General features: G+C 42.5%; 1 protein-coding gene across 2 annotated transcripts in view; it reads right to left on the bottom strand.

Annotated features, from left to right (window-relative positions):
* The window catches only part of POU2F1 (POU class 2 homeobox 1), a 127,024-nt gene extending 115,392 nt beyond the window's left edge, over positions 1-11,632 (bottom strand). For both annotated transcript variants that reach the window (XM_060770585.2, XM_060770584.2), the window contains exon 1: positions 11,502-11,632. In XM_060770585.2, coding sequence (XP_060626568.1) covers positions 11,502-11,565 — 64 coding nt within the window. In that variant the 5' untranslated portion in view covers positions 11,566-11,632. The remainder of the gene's footprint in view (positions 1-11,501) is intronic.
* Between the last annotated feature and the right edge of the window lie 7,251 nt (positions 11,633-18,883).

Below are 18,883 nucleotides of genomic sequence, written 5' to 3' on the forward strand. Positions count from 1 at the left end.
TTGTGTACTGGTCAGGATCTTAAAAGATGCATTAACGAAAAATATCCCTTAATTGCAACAAATTCTTGTTCGCCGCACTTGTTTTTCAACAAGCTTGTGGAGATTGCAATGGTATAAAAGGTGAGAGATGGGAAGAAGTCATGTTATGGGTGTAAGTTTGACTATAGGTCCGAGTTCATGCTGAGGTTAGAAGGGGGGGCAATATCCCCCCCCCTCTATTTTGTTTCTTGCTTTAAATTTGGAGATAGAACTCAGAGCTATATCACAAATCCTTACTATGGAACAGGAGAGTGTTATTCTGGACTACCAAACCAAAAATCTCCTTGGTAATGTGGGAAAAAGTGGATTCGCCACTTTTAAAAACTTCAGGCAACAAAATATTGTTTTCATTTGCCACTAAATTGTCTATTTTCTGTTCTCAGTTTTATGTTTCCGTTTTCAAATGTAAAGTAGGTAATAGAGATTCTCAGATATTTTGGATTGTAGCAGATTCTTCCTCAGTTTTCAAAACAGCATACATTTTAATTATTCTTTCAATAAAATTGTTTGTACCCAATTACACAAATAACGTGACATTGTTAACGGTCTTATGCTCAGATCTGGGTTGAAGTCTCATCAAACCTAGTGGTATTTGCTTCCGATATTTCTAGGAGGATACGGCCTAAATAGCCTAAAGGCACCACATCCTATCTGATTTTGGAAGCTAGGCAGGACTAGCTAGAATAGAAGACTACAAATAACTACCACTAGCAGTAGGCTATATTTTAGAGGAAGGAACAGGCAAAATTATTTCTGAGTATTCCTTGCCTAAGAAAACTCTATGAGATCTGGGGTTGGCCATACGTCAGCAAGTAACTGGAAGGCGCATACACTTCCCGCCCCTCCCCATTTAACAGCCAAATTACATATTGAGCTGGGCAAGCTCTATGGGTCATTTTTCCAGACATAAATATTTTTTCTCCAGTAGGATTTCCTCAGCAATTAGATTTACAAATTAAATTCATGTTTACTTTCTAAGTCCCAATCAGAAAAACAAAGCACACTAAATGCGAAGTTTTCCTAATGTAAGTAAAATTATAAGCTATGATAGATGTGCTTGGAGAGCACTTCAGGAGAAGAACCAGTAAAGTCTCGTTTAGTTTGACCCTATGTTTAAATTTTTAAAATTCAAAAATCAAACCCCTTAAATACTAGTTTGGGTCACTGGTTGATTTTTATGATATTTTATTGTACTGTGAGCTTTCAGTATTCACTGGGTTTGGTTCCAGGACCCATTATGGAACATTTGTGGATACCCAAGTCCCACTAGGCACAATGCCATGACACTTGGCAGCATGTGTCCTGGAAGAAGCAAAGGCTGTCAGCACTGAAATGATTCTCCACCATCGACTTAACTGAACTGACCACTTGCCCAAATGCCCGGTCACCATCTCTCAAAACAGTTACTTTATTCTCAACTTAAGAACGGAAAATGGAATGTTGATGGACAACAAATTAAATTAAAAATGGGATTAAAGTTAACCTTAAAATTTATTTATTATTTATTATTTGAACTTATAGACCACCACTTCCCTAGGTCTTGGAGTGGCTTACAAGTACAGGCTGAAATTGGATACAATTTAAAAACAATTTAAAACAATTTACAAACAGCAATCAAAGATCAAAGGCCCGTCGAAACAGATATATCTTACATACCCTGCAGAAAGCTGGTAAGTCCTGTAAGGCACGGGCTTCAGGTAGCAGAGTATTCCAGAGTGATGGTGCCACTGCTGTAAAGGTTCTGCGTCTGGTTGCTGTTAGACGCACGGTCTTGACACTGGGAATTCCCAACAAATCTTGGTCTTCAGAACGAAGGGATCTCTTGGGTTGGTAGGGGGTGAGGTGGTCCCTCAGGTACATCAGCCCCAGACCATGCAAGGCCTTAAAGGTGAGTACCATCACTTTGAAAGTGATCCGGTGCTCAATTGGTAACCAGTGCGGCTGTAGTAAGATTGGTGTTATGTGGTATCTCATTGGAATTCCCGCAAGAAGCCGAGGAGCTGCATTTTGTACCAACTTGAGCTTCCAGATCACTGACAGAGGAAGGCCAATGTAGAGGGTGTTACAGTAGTCCAGTCTTGAGATGACCGTAGCCTGGATCACCATAGGTAGGTCATCCCTGGACAGATAGGGGGCCAGCTGTCTAGCCTGCCGCAGATGAAAAAGGGGGGTTCTGCTAATGGCAGAGACCTGGGCCTCCATTGTCAGCAGAGGGTCCAAAAGGACTCCTGGACTTTTTACTAATGATGACGGGCATAGCGCCTCACCATCCAGGGTAGGCAGCTGGATATCTCCGACTTTGCTGGATTCACCCTCAACCTGCTGGCACGCAGCCATCCAGTAACGGTCTTAAGGCACTGATGGAAACAATCAGGTACAGAGTCCGGTCAGCCTTCCATCTTCAGCACAAGCTGAGTGTCATCAGCATACTGGTAACACTCAAGCCCAAAACCTCGAACCAGCTGAGCAAGCGGTTGCATATAGATGTTAAACAACAGAGGGGAGAGAATGGCCCCCTGAGTAACTTGGTATAAATACCAAGAACTCTGAAGTCTTGGCACTCAAGTGTTGTAACTAGAGGTCAGCTGTCATCTGGAAATCTACGTCCCCAATGTGAAAGACCATGTGGATCCAAAATAGGTCTTCAGAGTCATCTACATATCCACTGCCAAGACACTGCCTCTGGAAGACAGTCATACCCAGCTACAAATGATCGCCCATGACAATGGTATGGTAAACTGGGGGCTCTTATTCAAACCTATGAACTCTCAACTGACAAAAGTCCCCACTGATCACTCTGCTCCCAATATGCTACCTCACTCTGGGCCTTCTATGAGCCCTTCCATACAGCCCTATATCCCAGAATATCAAGGCAGAAAATCCCACATTATGTGTTTTGAATTTGAATATATGGCAGTGTGGACTCAGATAACCCAGTTCAAAGCAGGTATTGTGGGATTTTCTGCCTTGATATTTTTGGATATAAGACCATATGTCTTCATACAAATATATTTTGCCACATGCATGAGGTTGTAACACAAATGACTGTAGAACCATTAGAAAGAAGCTGAATTGATATAGGGCATGTCCAAACTAGTTTAAGGACAATATCGCATTAGTTTTTGAAAGTGGCCACTCCTTTATTCCTATCATTTGGCTGCCTTCTACTGTATTCTGGGGCTTGTAGTTTAGGGTAGGGCCTTTGGAATCCTCAGCCAGAGGTCGTTGGTTTCAATAAACTACATGTCCCAGAATTCTGCAGGAGGAAACTACACAATAGGAAAGCGGGAGCTCACACTTTAAAACACTAATGTGATGAGGTCCTAAGTGGGCTCATACTAAAGTGGTCTATGAAGAGATCACTTCATTCAGAGGAACAGGTTTTTATGTGACAAGAATTTCATAAGGAAATTGATTGAAAAAGGAACAGAAAATAAATGTAATAATGGTCACAGAATGTAAGTCTTCAAAGGAAAGCTACTGTTTCCACAGATGAAATTTATTGACATGGGTAGAAAAACAATTAGCTGTTTTTCATTGTCCTCTTCTATGAAATGCCCCTGGGATCTTAGGCTATTTCATACTGGCCACTGTCAGTCTTCTACTGAAAATTGTCATTTCATTCCATACTTCTGTCATTTTACCTTTTGCACTTTGAGCCTGCGGTCACTGTATTCTAGATGCCATTCCAATATCATTTCAACAGACATAGTCATCTTACTGATATTTCTTTCTAGGTATGTTGTTTATCCATTTTTTCAGTGACTGTCATTTTATTCATTATGGTATCATTTAATTGCTGTCCTTAAGATTGCCATCATTCCACAATGGCAACAACAGTTCCATTCCAAATATTTTCAGCAAAATCTGGACCTGGGTGCCTCCCTTATTCATCCTTTCCTGTGTTTCTGACTTCTACTTTTCCCCCTCTTGGTCTCAGCATGAACATCACCTATAACAAAGTTATACCCGCATCACATAACCTCTTTGTGCCTCTCACTTTTTATACCACTGCTATTTCCCACTACCTGCAGTGCCTGCAGAAAATGAAGAAAGAAGAACTAGAGTTTGATGTACGGTAATTGACAGGTGCATGTTTCTTAAAGTGGCGTTATCAGCGGACACACTCATGAATGAATTCCAATTTACCAATTCTTCTTTTCCCGTGTTACTTCAGAGAAGGATAACTTTTCAACTTACACAATTGTAGTGCTAGGATTCCATTTTACTGCAGTGGCTATATTCCATGAAATTGTGAGATTTGTAGTTCAGGGAGGTAGATTCAGAAATGTCTGAAAGAGCAAGAGTGTCTCACTAAACTACAAATCCCAGAGTTGTAGTTAAAAGTGAAAGTCATTGTGCTATAATTGCACAGTGCAAATGGGCTCTTAGAATTAGGAAGTACATCAGGAAGATTAGGTGACATAAGCCCCTTCCATACAGCTCAATAAAAACCCATATTATCTGCTTTGAACTGGACTATATGGCAGTATGGATTCAGATAATCCAGTTCAAAGCAGATATTGTGGGATTTCCTGCCTTGATATTCTGGGTGATATGGTTTTGTGGAGGGCCCCTAAAGCGTGAAAGCAATTTGTCAATTTAATTTTATATTTAAAAATATTCAAGAACATTTGCACAAAGTTCTATCTAAAGTGTATTCAGGATCAAGCTAAAAAAGGCGGGGTTTACCCTGCAGCCAATCTACTCAGTACATATAGATCCTCAATCTATCGGCATACAATTTACACCATGTATATTATTGTACACTTCAATATAACCTCCTAATAACCCAGACCACTACTGCATTGCACTACTGCTCAAGAGTCTAAGTGCAGACAAAAAGTACAGAAAAGAGTTTATGTCTCTCTTTAGTGTACTCAGTTGAATATGGACATATTTTCAGTACAAGCTTAAGCACCTCAATTTAAAACAAGTCTATAGAATACAATGAGGTTTTGTCTCAATAAACATGTGTAGGGGTTACAAATGATTGCCCTAACTAGACAAAATGTTTTCCTTAATCACAATATGGATTGCAATTTTGAATTTTTTTTCTTTGATTAACGAAGTGCTAGAGCTTAAACAACATGGTAGACTAAAGTGAGGTGGTTTTCTAAACTGGTCATAATATCAAATCCAAGCAGCTTTATTGGCTCTTGTACTCACTTGTACTCATTTCCAAACTGAATAAAATGATGCAATTCTTGTTACATCATCAGTAATTATATTTAAAATGAATTCGGACTATGGGAGTACACTGCTGCATGCCTCTGATATGAGTACATTGCAAAGAAAGAGATCCTCAGCTTGCCCTGACCACTGCAAATCTGCATTGCATTGTTTTTGTATACTGCATGGAAATTTGGCTGCCTCAAAACCTCCTGACATGGAAGAATCAGAATAATAGAATCAGCCAAATATTCCCTCACTCTACAAAGAAGAATACTGCATGACCTGGAAATAAGAAAAAATGGTGACTGTGGTTGGAACAGACACCTTATTCTTTAAGTCCTCTTCTGTTTTCATGTAACAAATGCTCCAACTATACATCCAATTACATATATTCTCAGGTTAACTTTAGATTACTGCAGAAAGTTTCGGGATTTTCTGAAAAACACTCAAAAATAAAGCTCTGCACGGAATTTTTTTGTGTTTACAGATATTTTGGACAGTAGGATAAACTGGAACTTGCAACTTTAATGTTATCCGATGCAGTATGTTGGGCTACACCCAATATCATATGATGTGAATAGGCATCAACACTTGCTATAAGACCTCCCTTTCCTCTACTTTCCATGCACCCTAGTGTACATTTGTATTTGCTCCACAGAGTCCCCCATCATCCAAGACAGATCTGAGAGGGTCTTCCTGGATAAGAGAGAATATGTTCCACCTGATTACCCAGTGTAATTTTGACAGAGTCTGTTACCCAGGCAACTACATCATTTAAAATGGGAGCATAGTAAAGCTATCACAGTACTTGTACAGCCTGCATTTTAGTCACATGTTTTTAAAACAAGTGATCTGCACAACTGTTGTATTTGTTTTACTTTGCTCAAGTGGCTTGTCTACAAGATGCAATGCATAAAGCTAAAGATAACAAATGCCTTTTAAATTAATTCAGACCTCTACCCAGAATTTATAAGAAAAACCAGTTTTGGATGTAGTATATGAGTCGAAGACCACCAATAAATACCATATGCTGTAGGCTATACTTCATAGGAAGAAACTGGCAAACCTCCTCTTAGTATGAAATTCATGGGTTGCCATAAGTGAAGAAGCGACTTGAAAGCACATAAGTATGCACACACTGCACGAAGTCCTAGACGTCAATGGCATTTAGTTTCCCTGGTGTTGTATACAAATAATGTGAATCTTTTCAATATAATAACAGATACCAAGTATTGGTGATGAGAATGAACAGAATTTTTAATGAATTTTGAGATAAAGACCAGTATAAATTGCAATGCTAAAAACATTCTTCTAGTTTCTTTCAAATATGCCAGGGGCTGTAAGTGAGAATAGTAAAATATATAACAGGATAGAACAGTAAATATACCAATCTGGACTGAGGCAAAGACGCTGATAACATTTCAGTAGTAGTCTACAATCTACTGCTAAGTTATGATAATAGGCCTCAGCATGCTGAAAACATAATGTATAATGTTAAGAAACACTACAGACACATAAGATTATCAAATTTGGTCTTAAAAAGACTGCCTGCCTAACAGACCCCAAAAATCTAGTAATCCATGTTTTAAAAATTAAATTCTCAGCTTTAATGGTATTTGTTTGCAAAATATGATGCACATTTTATCATCCAGGATAAAATATCTACAGCCTCAGCAGTGGTTAAATTGCAGCTATAAAGGAAATTGTCCTCAGATAAATCGTTTCCCTATGAGAAGGTTTCACCACTACACCTAACAGGTCAATAAATCAAATTAACTGCATCTTGTCCTGTGGCCAGTGACATCATCAGCTTGACCACATCTTAAAAAATAGGTGCAGGAACATATGCTTTTAAAGCATAAAATTGTATTATATTTTTGTCAGCCAATCTCATGCTGCTGACTGTGAAGGGGTAACTAAATTGTCTGGATTACAGCTTGTACAGGCCCTGTTTGTAATGTTATAGCTTTCTATTTTCCAAAGCTAGAGGAGCTATAAAGGCCAATTACTACAAAAGCAAAATATCTTTATAAAAAACAGAAAAAGACTGTTCTTGTATATGTAATTCTCAGTCATGCTTCAAGGATTGTTTAATATTAATCAGACAGAGCGAAAAATATCTTGCTGTCAAGTTATTTGAAGAGAATGGTCACTAATGAGAACTACATAAATCTGTCAAACATGCTAACATTACATTACAACTCCCACCTTTTTTAAGTCCTTAAAAAGAGAACCGGTGTTGACTAGTTTGTGGGGTTATGGCCTTTGAAATATAATTTGTCTTTCAAAAATCATAGTAAAGATAAGGGTTTCTTCTTAATATTAAGTCTAGTTTCGTCCGACTCTGGGGGGTGGTGCTCATCTCCATTTCTAAGCCGAAAATTCTGCGTTGTTCGGAGATGCCTCCAAGGTCATGTGGCTGGCATGACTGCAAGGAGCGCTGTTACCTTCCTGACGAAGCAGTATCTATTGATCTACTCACATTTGCATGTTTTTGAACTGCTAGGTTGTCAGAAGCTGGGGTTAACAGTGGAAGCTCACCCCGCTCCCCAGATTCGAACTGCCAACCTTTAGGTCAGCAAGTTCAGCAGCTCAGTGGTTTAATAATAATTATTTTATTTTTATACCCCACCACCATTTCCCGGGACGAAGCTCAAAACGTACAACAAAATTCGGCAACAAAAATAAAAACACAGTTTAAAACATAATAACATATGTCAATCAATTATAACACAATCAAAACAGCAAGACATAAAAACAGCATTAAAACTATATCAAATCAACTTGGCAACTAGTGACTTGGAATATAAAGGACATAATCAGACTAGAGAGGAGTCATGGAGTCGTGGACTGTGGGACCAGGGCAGGGAGTAAAGTGCTGAATACAACCTTATTGGTAAACTGGGCTGGACATTCATGGGCAGGGACTAACAGTTATCAAATGCACACTGGAACATCAAAGTTTTCAATTCTCTGTGGAAGGTGAGCAAAGTGGTGGCTAGCCTAATCTCCCTGGGGAGAGAGTTCCAGAGTCGGAAGGCCACCACTGAGAAAGCCCTCTCTCTTGTCCTCACCAACCACGTATGCGATGGTGGTGGGAGCGAGAGGAGGGCCTGCCTACGCGGATCTTAAAGCCCATGCTAGTTCATAGGGGAAGATGTGATCACAAAGTTAGGCAGGGCCCAAACCGTTTAGGGCTTTGTAGGTGATAACCTGCACTTTTGAATTGGGACTGGAAGCTTATCGGCAGCCAGTAGAGCTGCTTTAGTAGGTGGGTTGTCAGCTCTGTATAATTAGCTCTAGTTAGCAACCTTACTGCTGACCTTTGAACCAGTTGCAGTTTCTGGGCTGTCTTCAAAAGCAGTCTCACATAGAGTATGCTGCAGTAATCTAATCTAGATGTAACTAAGGCGTGGACCACCAGTTAACCCGCTGCACCACCAGGGGCTCAAAAATCATAAAGGTCTGCAATTTCTTCAGTCAAGTCAACCTTAAAGGTAAAGGTCATGGTCGACTCTCGGGGGTGGTGTTCATCTCTATTTTTAAGATGAAGAGTTGGCGTTGTCCGTAGACGCTTCCAAGTTCATGTGGCCAGCACAACTGCATGGAACGCCGTTACTGTCCAGCCAAGGTGGAACCTATTGAACTACTCACATTTGCATGTTCTCAAACTGCTAGGTTGGCAGAAGCTGGGCCTAACAGTGGGAGCTCACCCTGCTCCCTGGATTCAAGCTGCCAATCTTTTGATCAGCAAGTTCAGCAGCTCAGCGGTTTAACCTGCTGCGCCACTGGAGGCTCGAAAATCATAAACGTCTGCAATTTCCTCAGTCAGGTTAACCTTACAATTCATCATTCTCCTTTTCACTGGATTCTTCAAAAGTTTTGATCATTTCTACTCCTAACAGTATCAACAATTAAAGATGAAACCGCATTGTCTGCATCGTTCAGACCTCAAAAGGAATAGGTCTTATTTATTTATTTAGGGAATTTATATCCCACCCTTCCCACTCAGGGCAGCTTACAAAAGGCAATGATTAGATGCAAGCAATATACAGTAAAATATCACAATTAAAACAGCAATTAAAACACTTATGTACATCCAATTTAAGACGGTCCGCCAGTTCAAACTCATGGTCCAGGTCAGTCCACAGTGAGTCACTTAAAACAATGGAGCCCCCGGTGGTGCAGTGGGTTAAACCCCTGTGCCGGCAGGACTGAAGACCGACAGGTCGCAGGTTCGAATCCAGGGAGAGCCGGATGAGTTCCCTCTATCAGCTCCAGCTCCTCATGCGGGGACATGAGAGAAGCCTCCCACAAGGATGATAAAAACATCAAAATCATCCAGGCGTCCCCTGGGCAACGTCCTTACAGACGGCCAATTCTTTTGTACCAGGAGCGACTTGCAATCACTCCTGACATGACAAAAAAAAAAAACTTAAAACAATCTTGAGTTGCTACATCTACTGCTGAAATGCTTGATCCCACAGCCAGGTTTTGAGCTTTTTATGAAAGGACAGGAGGAAGGGGGCAGATCTAATTTCATTGGGGAGGGCGTTCCAGTTGAGGGGCCACTATGGAGAAGGCCCTGTCTCCTGTCCCCAGTTGTGCCTGCGAAGAAAGTACGATTGAGAGCAGGGCCTCCTCAGATGATCTCAATGTTCTTGGTGGTTTGTAGAGGGAGATATATTCGGACTCACTGTGACTCACAGTGGACTGACCAGGACCATGAGTTTGAACTGGTGGACTGTCTGAGTTTGAACTGGTGGACAGGTAAACTGGGCCAGAACTGTTTAGGGCTTTATAGGTTAAGGCCAGCACTTTGAATTGTGCTCAGTACAATTCTATGCTACTTGATTACTGCATGGACTGAAACTGTCACACATTAAAGCAACTTCACTTTGTTCGTGCAAAGGTGCTGCAGATTTCCCTGCCTGCAACACTGTGAGGAACTAACTGCCTTTTCCTCTATTAAAGATGAGAAGTCAATCAGGACAAAGGGAAAAGGCAGCCTCCCCCCCCCCCCCCAACACAGAGCTGGAAGGAGGGGCTTTAGAAAGTCCTGTGGTTGCCTATAAATTAAAAATAAGCCCCTTATTTGCGGCAGAGGAGAAGGGGAGGGGTCCGTGCCGGCGAGGGGATGCTTCCCCAGGAGGGCCTGGGTTTTGTTTTCCTGCTGCGAGCGAGGGGGGCGCCGGGGTTATTAGTAAATAAATCAAGGAGCTGGCCGGGCCGCGGCCTAAGCGCCTGCCAGAGGGAAGGAGCCTGGGCCTGGCTTCCCTTCCCTTCTCTCGCACAGGCCAAAAAAAGAAAAAGGAGAGAAGAAAAGCCAAGAAGAGAGCGAAGGGAGAAAAGAATCATCTTGAACCACAAAAGCACATGGGGCGAATGTAAAATATAAACACGGCTGTTGGGCTCTGAGTGGCTGTTATTAAAGGCCTGAATTACTAAACATGAGAGGCGGGGAAAGCCGGGCGGCCATTTCAATAATATAAACCTCCCCGAATTAGACATTATTCAAATGAAGGGGGAGAGAAGGGAGGGGGGAAGGAAGCAAGAAAGGAATCACACGCAGAACAACTCCTCCTCCTTTGATACAGGCAGAACCCCAATAATTAGAGGGAGGAAAGAAAGGGGGGAAGGAAGGGAGGAAGGCATTGTGAGGCGCGTCTTCCCCTCAGAGGCCCCCCAAAATAGCCTTGGAAGGAAGGTTTAAAAAGCCCCCCCACTTCAGACACACTGAGGGAAAGATGGGTCGAGGCTGTATTTTGTGCCTCCCCCCCTCCCTTCAAAAGAAAGGCTTGGCGAGGCGACGCACACCCCTTCTTTCCCTGCGAGGCCAGGCGCCTCCATTCCCCTCAGGTCAGGCCCACCCTCAGGGAGAGGGGAAATGGCCCCTCGGAGGAGGAGAAGCAGCCCAGCCGGGAAGAAGAGGACGAGGCTCCCTTCTCGTTCTGAATATGCAAAAGGGCTCCGGAGAGGCCCGGCTCTGAGGGAAGACCCTTTCCTCGCGTGGGGAGAGAGTGTGTGCCTCCTTCTCCTTCTCCTTCTTCCTCCTGTGGGGAGGGATCGATGCCTGTGCCTGCCATGGTGCCTCTCCCGCTTTTTCCCCCCCGCTCCCTCCTGCGCCGTTAATTATAATAATCCTGAGTACTAATAAATTATGCTAAGCGAGGGAGGGAGGGAGGCGGGAGGGCGGCGGCGCGGGGGGGGGGAGGTTGGAGAGGGAGAGAGAGGGCGACCGCGTGCGCGAGTATGAATATGAATATGTAAAATGCAGTAATGATTACCTGCCGCCGCCACCGCCGACGCCGCCGAACTCTCATCTTGACTCGCTGCTCCTCCGTCCGCCATTTTGAATATTTTAATCAAAATCGGCCGGCCGATAAACCCTCCCTTAGCGCGGCCGCTCCTCGGCTTGGCCCCCTCCCTCCCTCACCGCCTCACTGCGCAGGCGCCAAGTTGGAGGCTCGCGCTCACTACTCTCTCTCTCTCTTTCACCCCCTCCCTCCCCTCATTCCTTGATTAGCCTGGCGCGGCGGCTACTGCGCATGTGCGCCTCCTCTCTGTCTCTCTCTCTCTTTCTCTCTCTCAAGTCTCCGGCTTCTTAGGGATTCAAAGACAAGACGCGTTGGCAATGGGTCGCCTGAGGGGCCAAAATTATTTTAAGTGACGGCATATAACGGCCTCGCCTTTCTTCTTTGGGACACAATGGAGGAAGCCTTTCCAAGGTGGTTCAAACACAAGGCTAAAGGCTTTGCCCACTTGAAATGGCTCAAGGCTATGCAATCTTCGGGTCTGGCCTTCTTTGGCATATATATATATATATATATATATATATATATATTAACAAGTCAATTGGATGTTTGTTTATTTATTTATGACATTTATATGCCGCCTTTCTCACCCCGAAGGGGACTCAGAGCGGCTTACAAGGTATATATTACATACAATATGTTATATTATTAGCATAGTACAATATCAGCACTAAACATTACTATATTGGGTTGTTGTAGGTTTTTTCGGGCTATATGGCCATGTTCTAAAGGCATTTTCTCCTGACATTTCGCCTGCATCAATGGCAAGCATCTTCTGAGGCAAGCATCCTCTGGGTTCAAGTGACAGTGTTGAGTCCAGGAGGATCCCCAAGCTACGGATCTGCACCCTCAGGTTGCCACCCAATACCCCAGTCGGCCCCAAAACTGACCAGGAGGACCTCTGTCTTGTCTGGATTAAGTTTCAAACTGTTATCCCTCATCCAGTCTATCACAGCAGTCAAGCACTGATTCAAGGTCTGAGAGGCTTCCTTGGAGTTTGGTGGAAATGAGTAGTAGAGTTGGGTGTTAAAACGATCTTAACCAATTAGAGAGATGGGCCAAAACTAACAAAATGAAGTTCAGCAGGAAGAAATGCAAGATACTCCACTTAGGCAGAAAAAAATGAAATGCAAAGATACAGGATGGGGGACGATGCCTGGCTCAGGAGCAATACGTGTGAAAAACATCTTGGAGTCCTCGTGGACAACAAGTGAAACATGAGCCAACAATGTCATGCGATGGCAAAAAAAGCCAATGGGATTTTGGCCTGCATAAATAGGAATATAGTGTCTAGATCCAGAGAAGTCATGCTACCCCTCTATTCTGCCTTGGTTAGATCACACCTGGAATACTGTGTCCAGTTCTGTGCACCGCAGTTGAAGGGATATGTTGACAAGCTGGAATGTGTCCAGAGGGGGGTGAGTAAAATGACCAAGGGTCTGGAGAACAAGCCCTATGAGGAGCGGCTTAAAGAGCTGGGCATGTTTAGCCTGCAGAAGAGAAGGCTGAAAGAAGACATGATGAGGACCATGTATAAATATGTGAGAGGAAGTCATAGAGAGGAGGGAGCATACAAGTTTTCTGCTGCCCTGGAGACTAGGACCGGAACAATGGCTTCAAACTACAAGAAAGGAGATTCCACCAGAACATTAGGAAGAACTTCCTAACTATGAGCAGTCAAACTGTCTGTCCTGGAGATTGGTGGAAGCTCCTTTGGAGGCCTTTAAACAGAGGCTGGATGGCCATCTGTCAGGGGTGGTTTAAAGGCAATTTTCCTGCTTCTTGGCGGGGTTGGACTGGATGGCCCACGAGGTCTCTTCCAACTCAATGATTGTATGAAGAGGCTAAAGACCTTGTCAAACTAGATATCAAGAAGTAGCACTAAACAAAATCAAATGCAGGCTGAACATCCCTTTTCCGAAATGGATGGGACTAGGCATTTTCCTGGATTTTGGAATACCTGTATTTGTGTTTCTGTACATAATGAGAAACTGCTGAGCTGCTGAACAGTTTACATAGGGACCACCAAACGCAACATCACCCAAACAGGAATCAAAGAATATGAAAGGCACTGCAGACTAATTCAACCCGAGAAGTCAGCCATAGCAGAGCACTTGATGAACCAACAATTATTTGAGAACACAGAAATGCAACAATTACCATGTCAAACTACACAGAGAATCCTTTGAAATCCACAAGCATGTGGACAATTTCAACAGAAAGGAGGAAACCATGAAAATGAACAAAATCTGGTTACCAGTATTTTAAAAAACCTCTAAGATCAGGACAGTAAATAAAGAGCAACACTCAAAAAACAAGGGAATTCCAGACAAGATTCAATCAAAGGATTCCCCCAGACAGCAACCAGCCAGGCTTTGAAGCTGCAAGACCATTAAATGTTAATCAAGGTGGCTAAGGCAGGTGTAAATGTTGCAATTGGCCACCTTGATTAGCCTTATTCCACAGATATATAAACCTAGTTTCCAATAGACCTCACAACCCCTGAGGATGCCTGTCATAGATGTGGGTGAAAGGCCAGGAGAGAATGCTTCTGGAACATGGCCATACAGCCTGGGAAATTCACAGCAACCCAATGATTCCGGCCATTAACACAAAGGCTAAAGACCTTGTTAAACTGAATTTCAAGAAATAGCACGGGAATTAATTAAACAAAATCAAATGCAGGCTGAACATCCTTTATCCGAAATGGATGGGACCAGGCATTTTCCTGGATTTTGGAATGCCTATATTTGCATTTTTGTACATAATGAGGTCTCTTGGAAATGAGACCCAAGTCTCAATACTTAAATGTTTCTTATACACATATCCTGAAGGTAATTTTCTACACAATATTTTTGATCATTTTGTGCCTAGACCATCAGAAAAAAGTCACTCAGCCCTCCTTGTGGGCAATTGTGGGTTATTTTGGAATTCCAGTTAGGGAAGGCTCAACCTGTCCTCTACCTTCCACCTCAGAACGGCCCACAAAGCTGCTTGCTTCATATTAAACAAGGGAAAGCATCAAAAAATTAATGACACAAGAACAGGAACCGCCAGCATTGTGCAACACAGAGAGTAATAGTTCTCAAGGGCCCTCTACAAAACCAGGGGAATTTAATTCGATGGTGTCGGTGCTATTATTTATAGAGAAGGGAGACATATAGTGCAATACTTCAGAGTTCATTGGAGCAGTGTCCCATCGCAGGGTAGATAGAGGAGGGCTGGAAACTCCAATTCCTCAAATCTGGTGATGCCTCTGATGTCAGTAGCGCCATGAAACTAGTCCAGGCATGGGCAAACTTCACCCTTCCAGGTGTTTTGGACTTCAACTCCCATAATTCATAACAACTGGTAGGCTGTTAAGAGTTGTGGGACTTGAAGTTCAAAATACCTGGAGGGCTGAAGTTTGCTCATGCCTGATCTAGTCTTATCTCAGTGGAACAGTGAATCCATTCCAGTTTCACAGAATTTCAGAGAAGCTATCCAAGGTGCTGAATCCACCCACCCCAATGGAAGCAGCACCTTGGATAAGCCCTTTACAATAGAGATGTAGGACTTCATCAGACGGGTGTAGTGCTCTGTTGTCAAGCAGTGGAATAACTTCGAACTATAGAAAATGTTCACAACTCTCTTTCTTGTGAAGTATTGCTGAACTGACATTGTTATTTTATTGATTTTTTTTAAAAAAATATTTTGGCCCCATCCTTTAGTTTTCAATATTAAAGACAGACTAGTAATCTGGTGACCACTTTCCTCTTGACCCTACACTCACAACATTTTACCAAAATACTCTGTAAGAATTACAAGGTGGATGAGAGAAAATAGATCTGCATATGTATTTTAGTGTGTATTCAACTTGGAGATAGCATTTGTTATCTAATTTCCCTTGTGTATGCTTCTAGAAGGGCCTAAATGCCTTCAGATCCAGTCTGGTCTTGGAATTAAACAAAAGACCTAATCAGATGGGTGCTGGGCTCCGTCTCCAAGCTCTGTGGGAATGGAGCCCCACGAGAATCCTGCGGAGGCCATCACATGATGTAAGGCACTTGTGGTGGGGCTCCATGGGGCTCTGTTTCCGCAGTGCACGAAAACAAAGGCCTACACCTGTCTTCAAGAGTTGGGTGTTATTCAACTCCAAGCAGATTTAAGATGGGAAAAAACAGGGAAAGATGGACATCAATCTGGTAAGGATGTAGGATGGCTGGCCAATCCATAAGTTGGGGAAAGATGGGAGGGGATGAGGTTGGATGATTACCTCTGCTTTCCCTTGCTTTCCCCTACTCCATCTGATGAAGTCCTAAAACCTGGGCCAGATTCATGGCTCGGCTGATCCTAACGTCATGAACTTCTACTGACACATTCAAAGGCCCATCCCTCCATTATTGGGAAAGGTCTGAGATCAATCTCCACACTTGGATAAGAAATTGCTACCCATAAAGCCCTAAACAATTTGGGCCCAGCCTACTTGTGGGACTGCATCTCCTCCTACCAGCCCACTCGGGCCCAGAAATCATCAGGAGAGGCCCTTCTCTCGGTCCCTTGACTGTCGCAAGTGCAGTTGGTGGGAATGAGAGAGGGGGCCTTTTTGGTGGTGGCCCTGCAGCTCTAGAACTCCCTTCCTGGAGAGGTACAATTGGCCCCATCTTTACTGACCTTTTGATCACAAAATAAACCTTTTTGTGGGCCCGGGCCTTCCCAGATGAATGATAATAGGCACCGCCAGATCGCTGCTGATAATATTTACCTCTGAACGCTTTATTGGTCCTGGCAACTGTATAACTGTATAACAAGTTTGTATAACCTCTTTTACGAATAATCTCAGTGGCCTCAGATTTTTAAAGGTATTTTTTTAAGCTATTAATTTGTTGTGACTTATAAAAATAAGTTTTTTGTAGTCAAATTGAATTATTTTCTTTAAATTGGCTTATTATATTTTGCTTGAATATGTTTTAGTTGCATATATATATTACGTATTTGTGTTTTTGTGTTTTTTTAAGCCTTTGTACAGCACTTTGAATCCCACCCATAGGAAAAAAGCGGGATAAAAATGAATTAATAATAATAATAATAATAAGGGATACTTTGAATATAGTCATGCAGAAGGTGATCTTTAAAACTTTACATTCACAGTTTGTCATATAGAGATAATACTGTAGGTTGAAGATGTAAGGTTGCTTGGCAGCAAATTGATATTACACAAATAATAATAGAGGGTCAGTGTAAACCATAGTTTCTCAGCTTCAGGACCTCACCCTACCATATACTCCCATTCATGTTCCTGTAATAGGTGTTCAGTAATAATGGAGGGTATGGGTCTAAATATCCTAAAGGCACCAGATCCTGCCTGATCTTGGAAGCCCTGGTTAGCACTTGGATGGGAGACTATATTTCAGAGGAAGGAACTGGCAAACCACCTCTGAATATGTCTTGCTTAAGAAAATCCTATGAAATTCATTGTGTGGCCATGAATAAGCCACAAGCGACTTGTAGGCACATACAGACATATGACAGGGTCTGTGCAAGCCATTACCATTCTCAATCTGTCTCTCACGGGTCCTCCAACTATAGTATGGAAACAAACCATGGTGTTGCAAGCTACTACTTTCTTAGCTTTAACTTGTATTTAAAATATGGAGCTGACAATTTTTGGATTCATCACCTCTTTCAGCTGATGCACTTTCCTTCCCCCTCTGAAGCAGGAAGTATTTGCTGGGCAGTTTTAAAGAAATAATATAATAGGGCATTTGTCTGTGTTTTCTCCTCTCCTGTGGGAGGACTTGGGTTGGAAACTGAATTAACTACTGGTAATATCTTTGTTAGGAAAAACAGTAGATTATAATATCAAACCAGTATCATGGTGAAATGTTGTATGGCTACATACTCTCCTGTGTATAGCTGTCATCCTTGCCACTACAGTAATCACCACAATTCATGAGGGATATTGACAAGCTGGGAGGTGTCCAGAGAAGGGCAACTAAAGTGATCAAAAGTCTGAAAGCATGCTCTATGAGGAGCGTCGTAAAGAGCTGGGTATGTTTAGCCTGTATAAGAGAAGGTTGAGAGGAGACATGATCACCATGTTTAAATATTTGAAAGGATGTCATAAGGAAGAGGGAGCAGGCTTGTTTTCTGCTGCCCTGGAAACTAGGACTCAGAGCAATGGGTTCAAATTACAGGAAATGAGATTCTACCTGAACATTAGGGAGATCTTCCTGGTCCATGAGAGCTGTTCAACAGAAGAAAAATCTTCCTCAGAGTGTGGTGGAATCTCCTTCCTTGGAGGCTTTTAAACAGAGGCTGGATGGCCATCTGTCGGGGGTACTTTGATTGTGCTTTTCCTGAATGGGAGGGGGTTGGACTAGATGACCTATGTGGTCTCTTACAAATCTATTATTCTATTATTAGATCAGTAGTTTCCAAATTTTGGTTCTCCAGGTGTTTTGGACTTCATCTCCCGCAATTCCTAACAACTGGTATAAACTGGCTGGAATATCAGGGAGTTCAAGTCCAAAACTACAGGAGGACCAAAGGTTGGGACCCACTGCATTAGGCTGACATTGGATGAGATCCATGATTGGAGTGTAATGTCCTGCCAGGTGTAACTCTACTTTATTTCCCATTCTCTTCCAGCAATATTTACCTGCTTCCCAGGTGTGAGTACAATGTAGCCATTTAGCGATTGGTGGAGAACAGGGTGCAATGGGGAATTATCCAGCCATGACCCTATAGCACAGTGGTTCTCAACCTGTGGGTCCCCTGGTGTTTTGGCCTACAACTCCCAGAAATCCCAGCCAGTTTACCAGCTGTTAGGATTTCTGGGAGTTGAAGGCAAAAACATCTGGGGACACAAAGGTTGAGAACCACTGGTATAGCAAGACACACACCAGTGTATACCAGTATTATGATGGTGGCCAGTGACCTACCCAAAGCCATTTATGAATCTCTGTAGCTGTGTAAAGATTTGAACTTGGGCTTCCAGTATCTATGTCTGCTACTGCAGTCACTGCTCTAAATGTCTGCAAATGTCTGGATATAAATATCTTTATAAAGAGTATTAAAGTGGATTTTTGAAATATGATTGTCAACCAAAAATAGCTCTTCAGAAAGCAGCGTGTGATAATGCTGGCCTGTACAAAAATACAAGTCATAACAATACATGCAAGACAAGTGCTCCCTGGGTACAATGTGAAATTAATCCCCTATGAATATAAAAGGAATAGGGAAAAGAAATAATAGAACATTCAACACCATATGGAGGTGATAGCATGAATGGTGGCCTATTATATCTTTAGTGAAAAACTCTTACAGGAAATAAATTGTCTCTTCTCTTAAGATACCCATCACAGTATATCTAC

The sequence above is a fragment of the Anolis sagrei genome, chromosome 3 (assembly GCF_037176765.1).
Source record: "Anolis sagrei isolate rAnoSag1 chromosome 3, rAnoSag1.mat, whole genome shotgun sequence".
In the NCBI taxonomy this organism is placed as follows: domain Eukaryota; kingdom Metazoa; phylum Chordata; class Lepidosauria; order Squamata; family Dactyloidae; genus Anolis; species Anolis sagrei.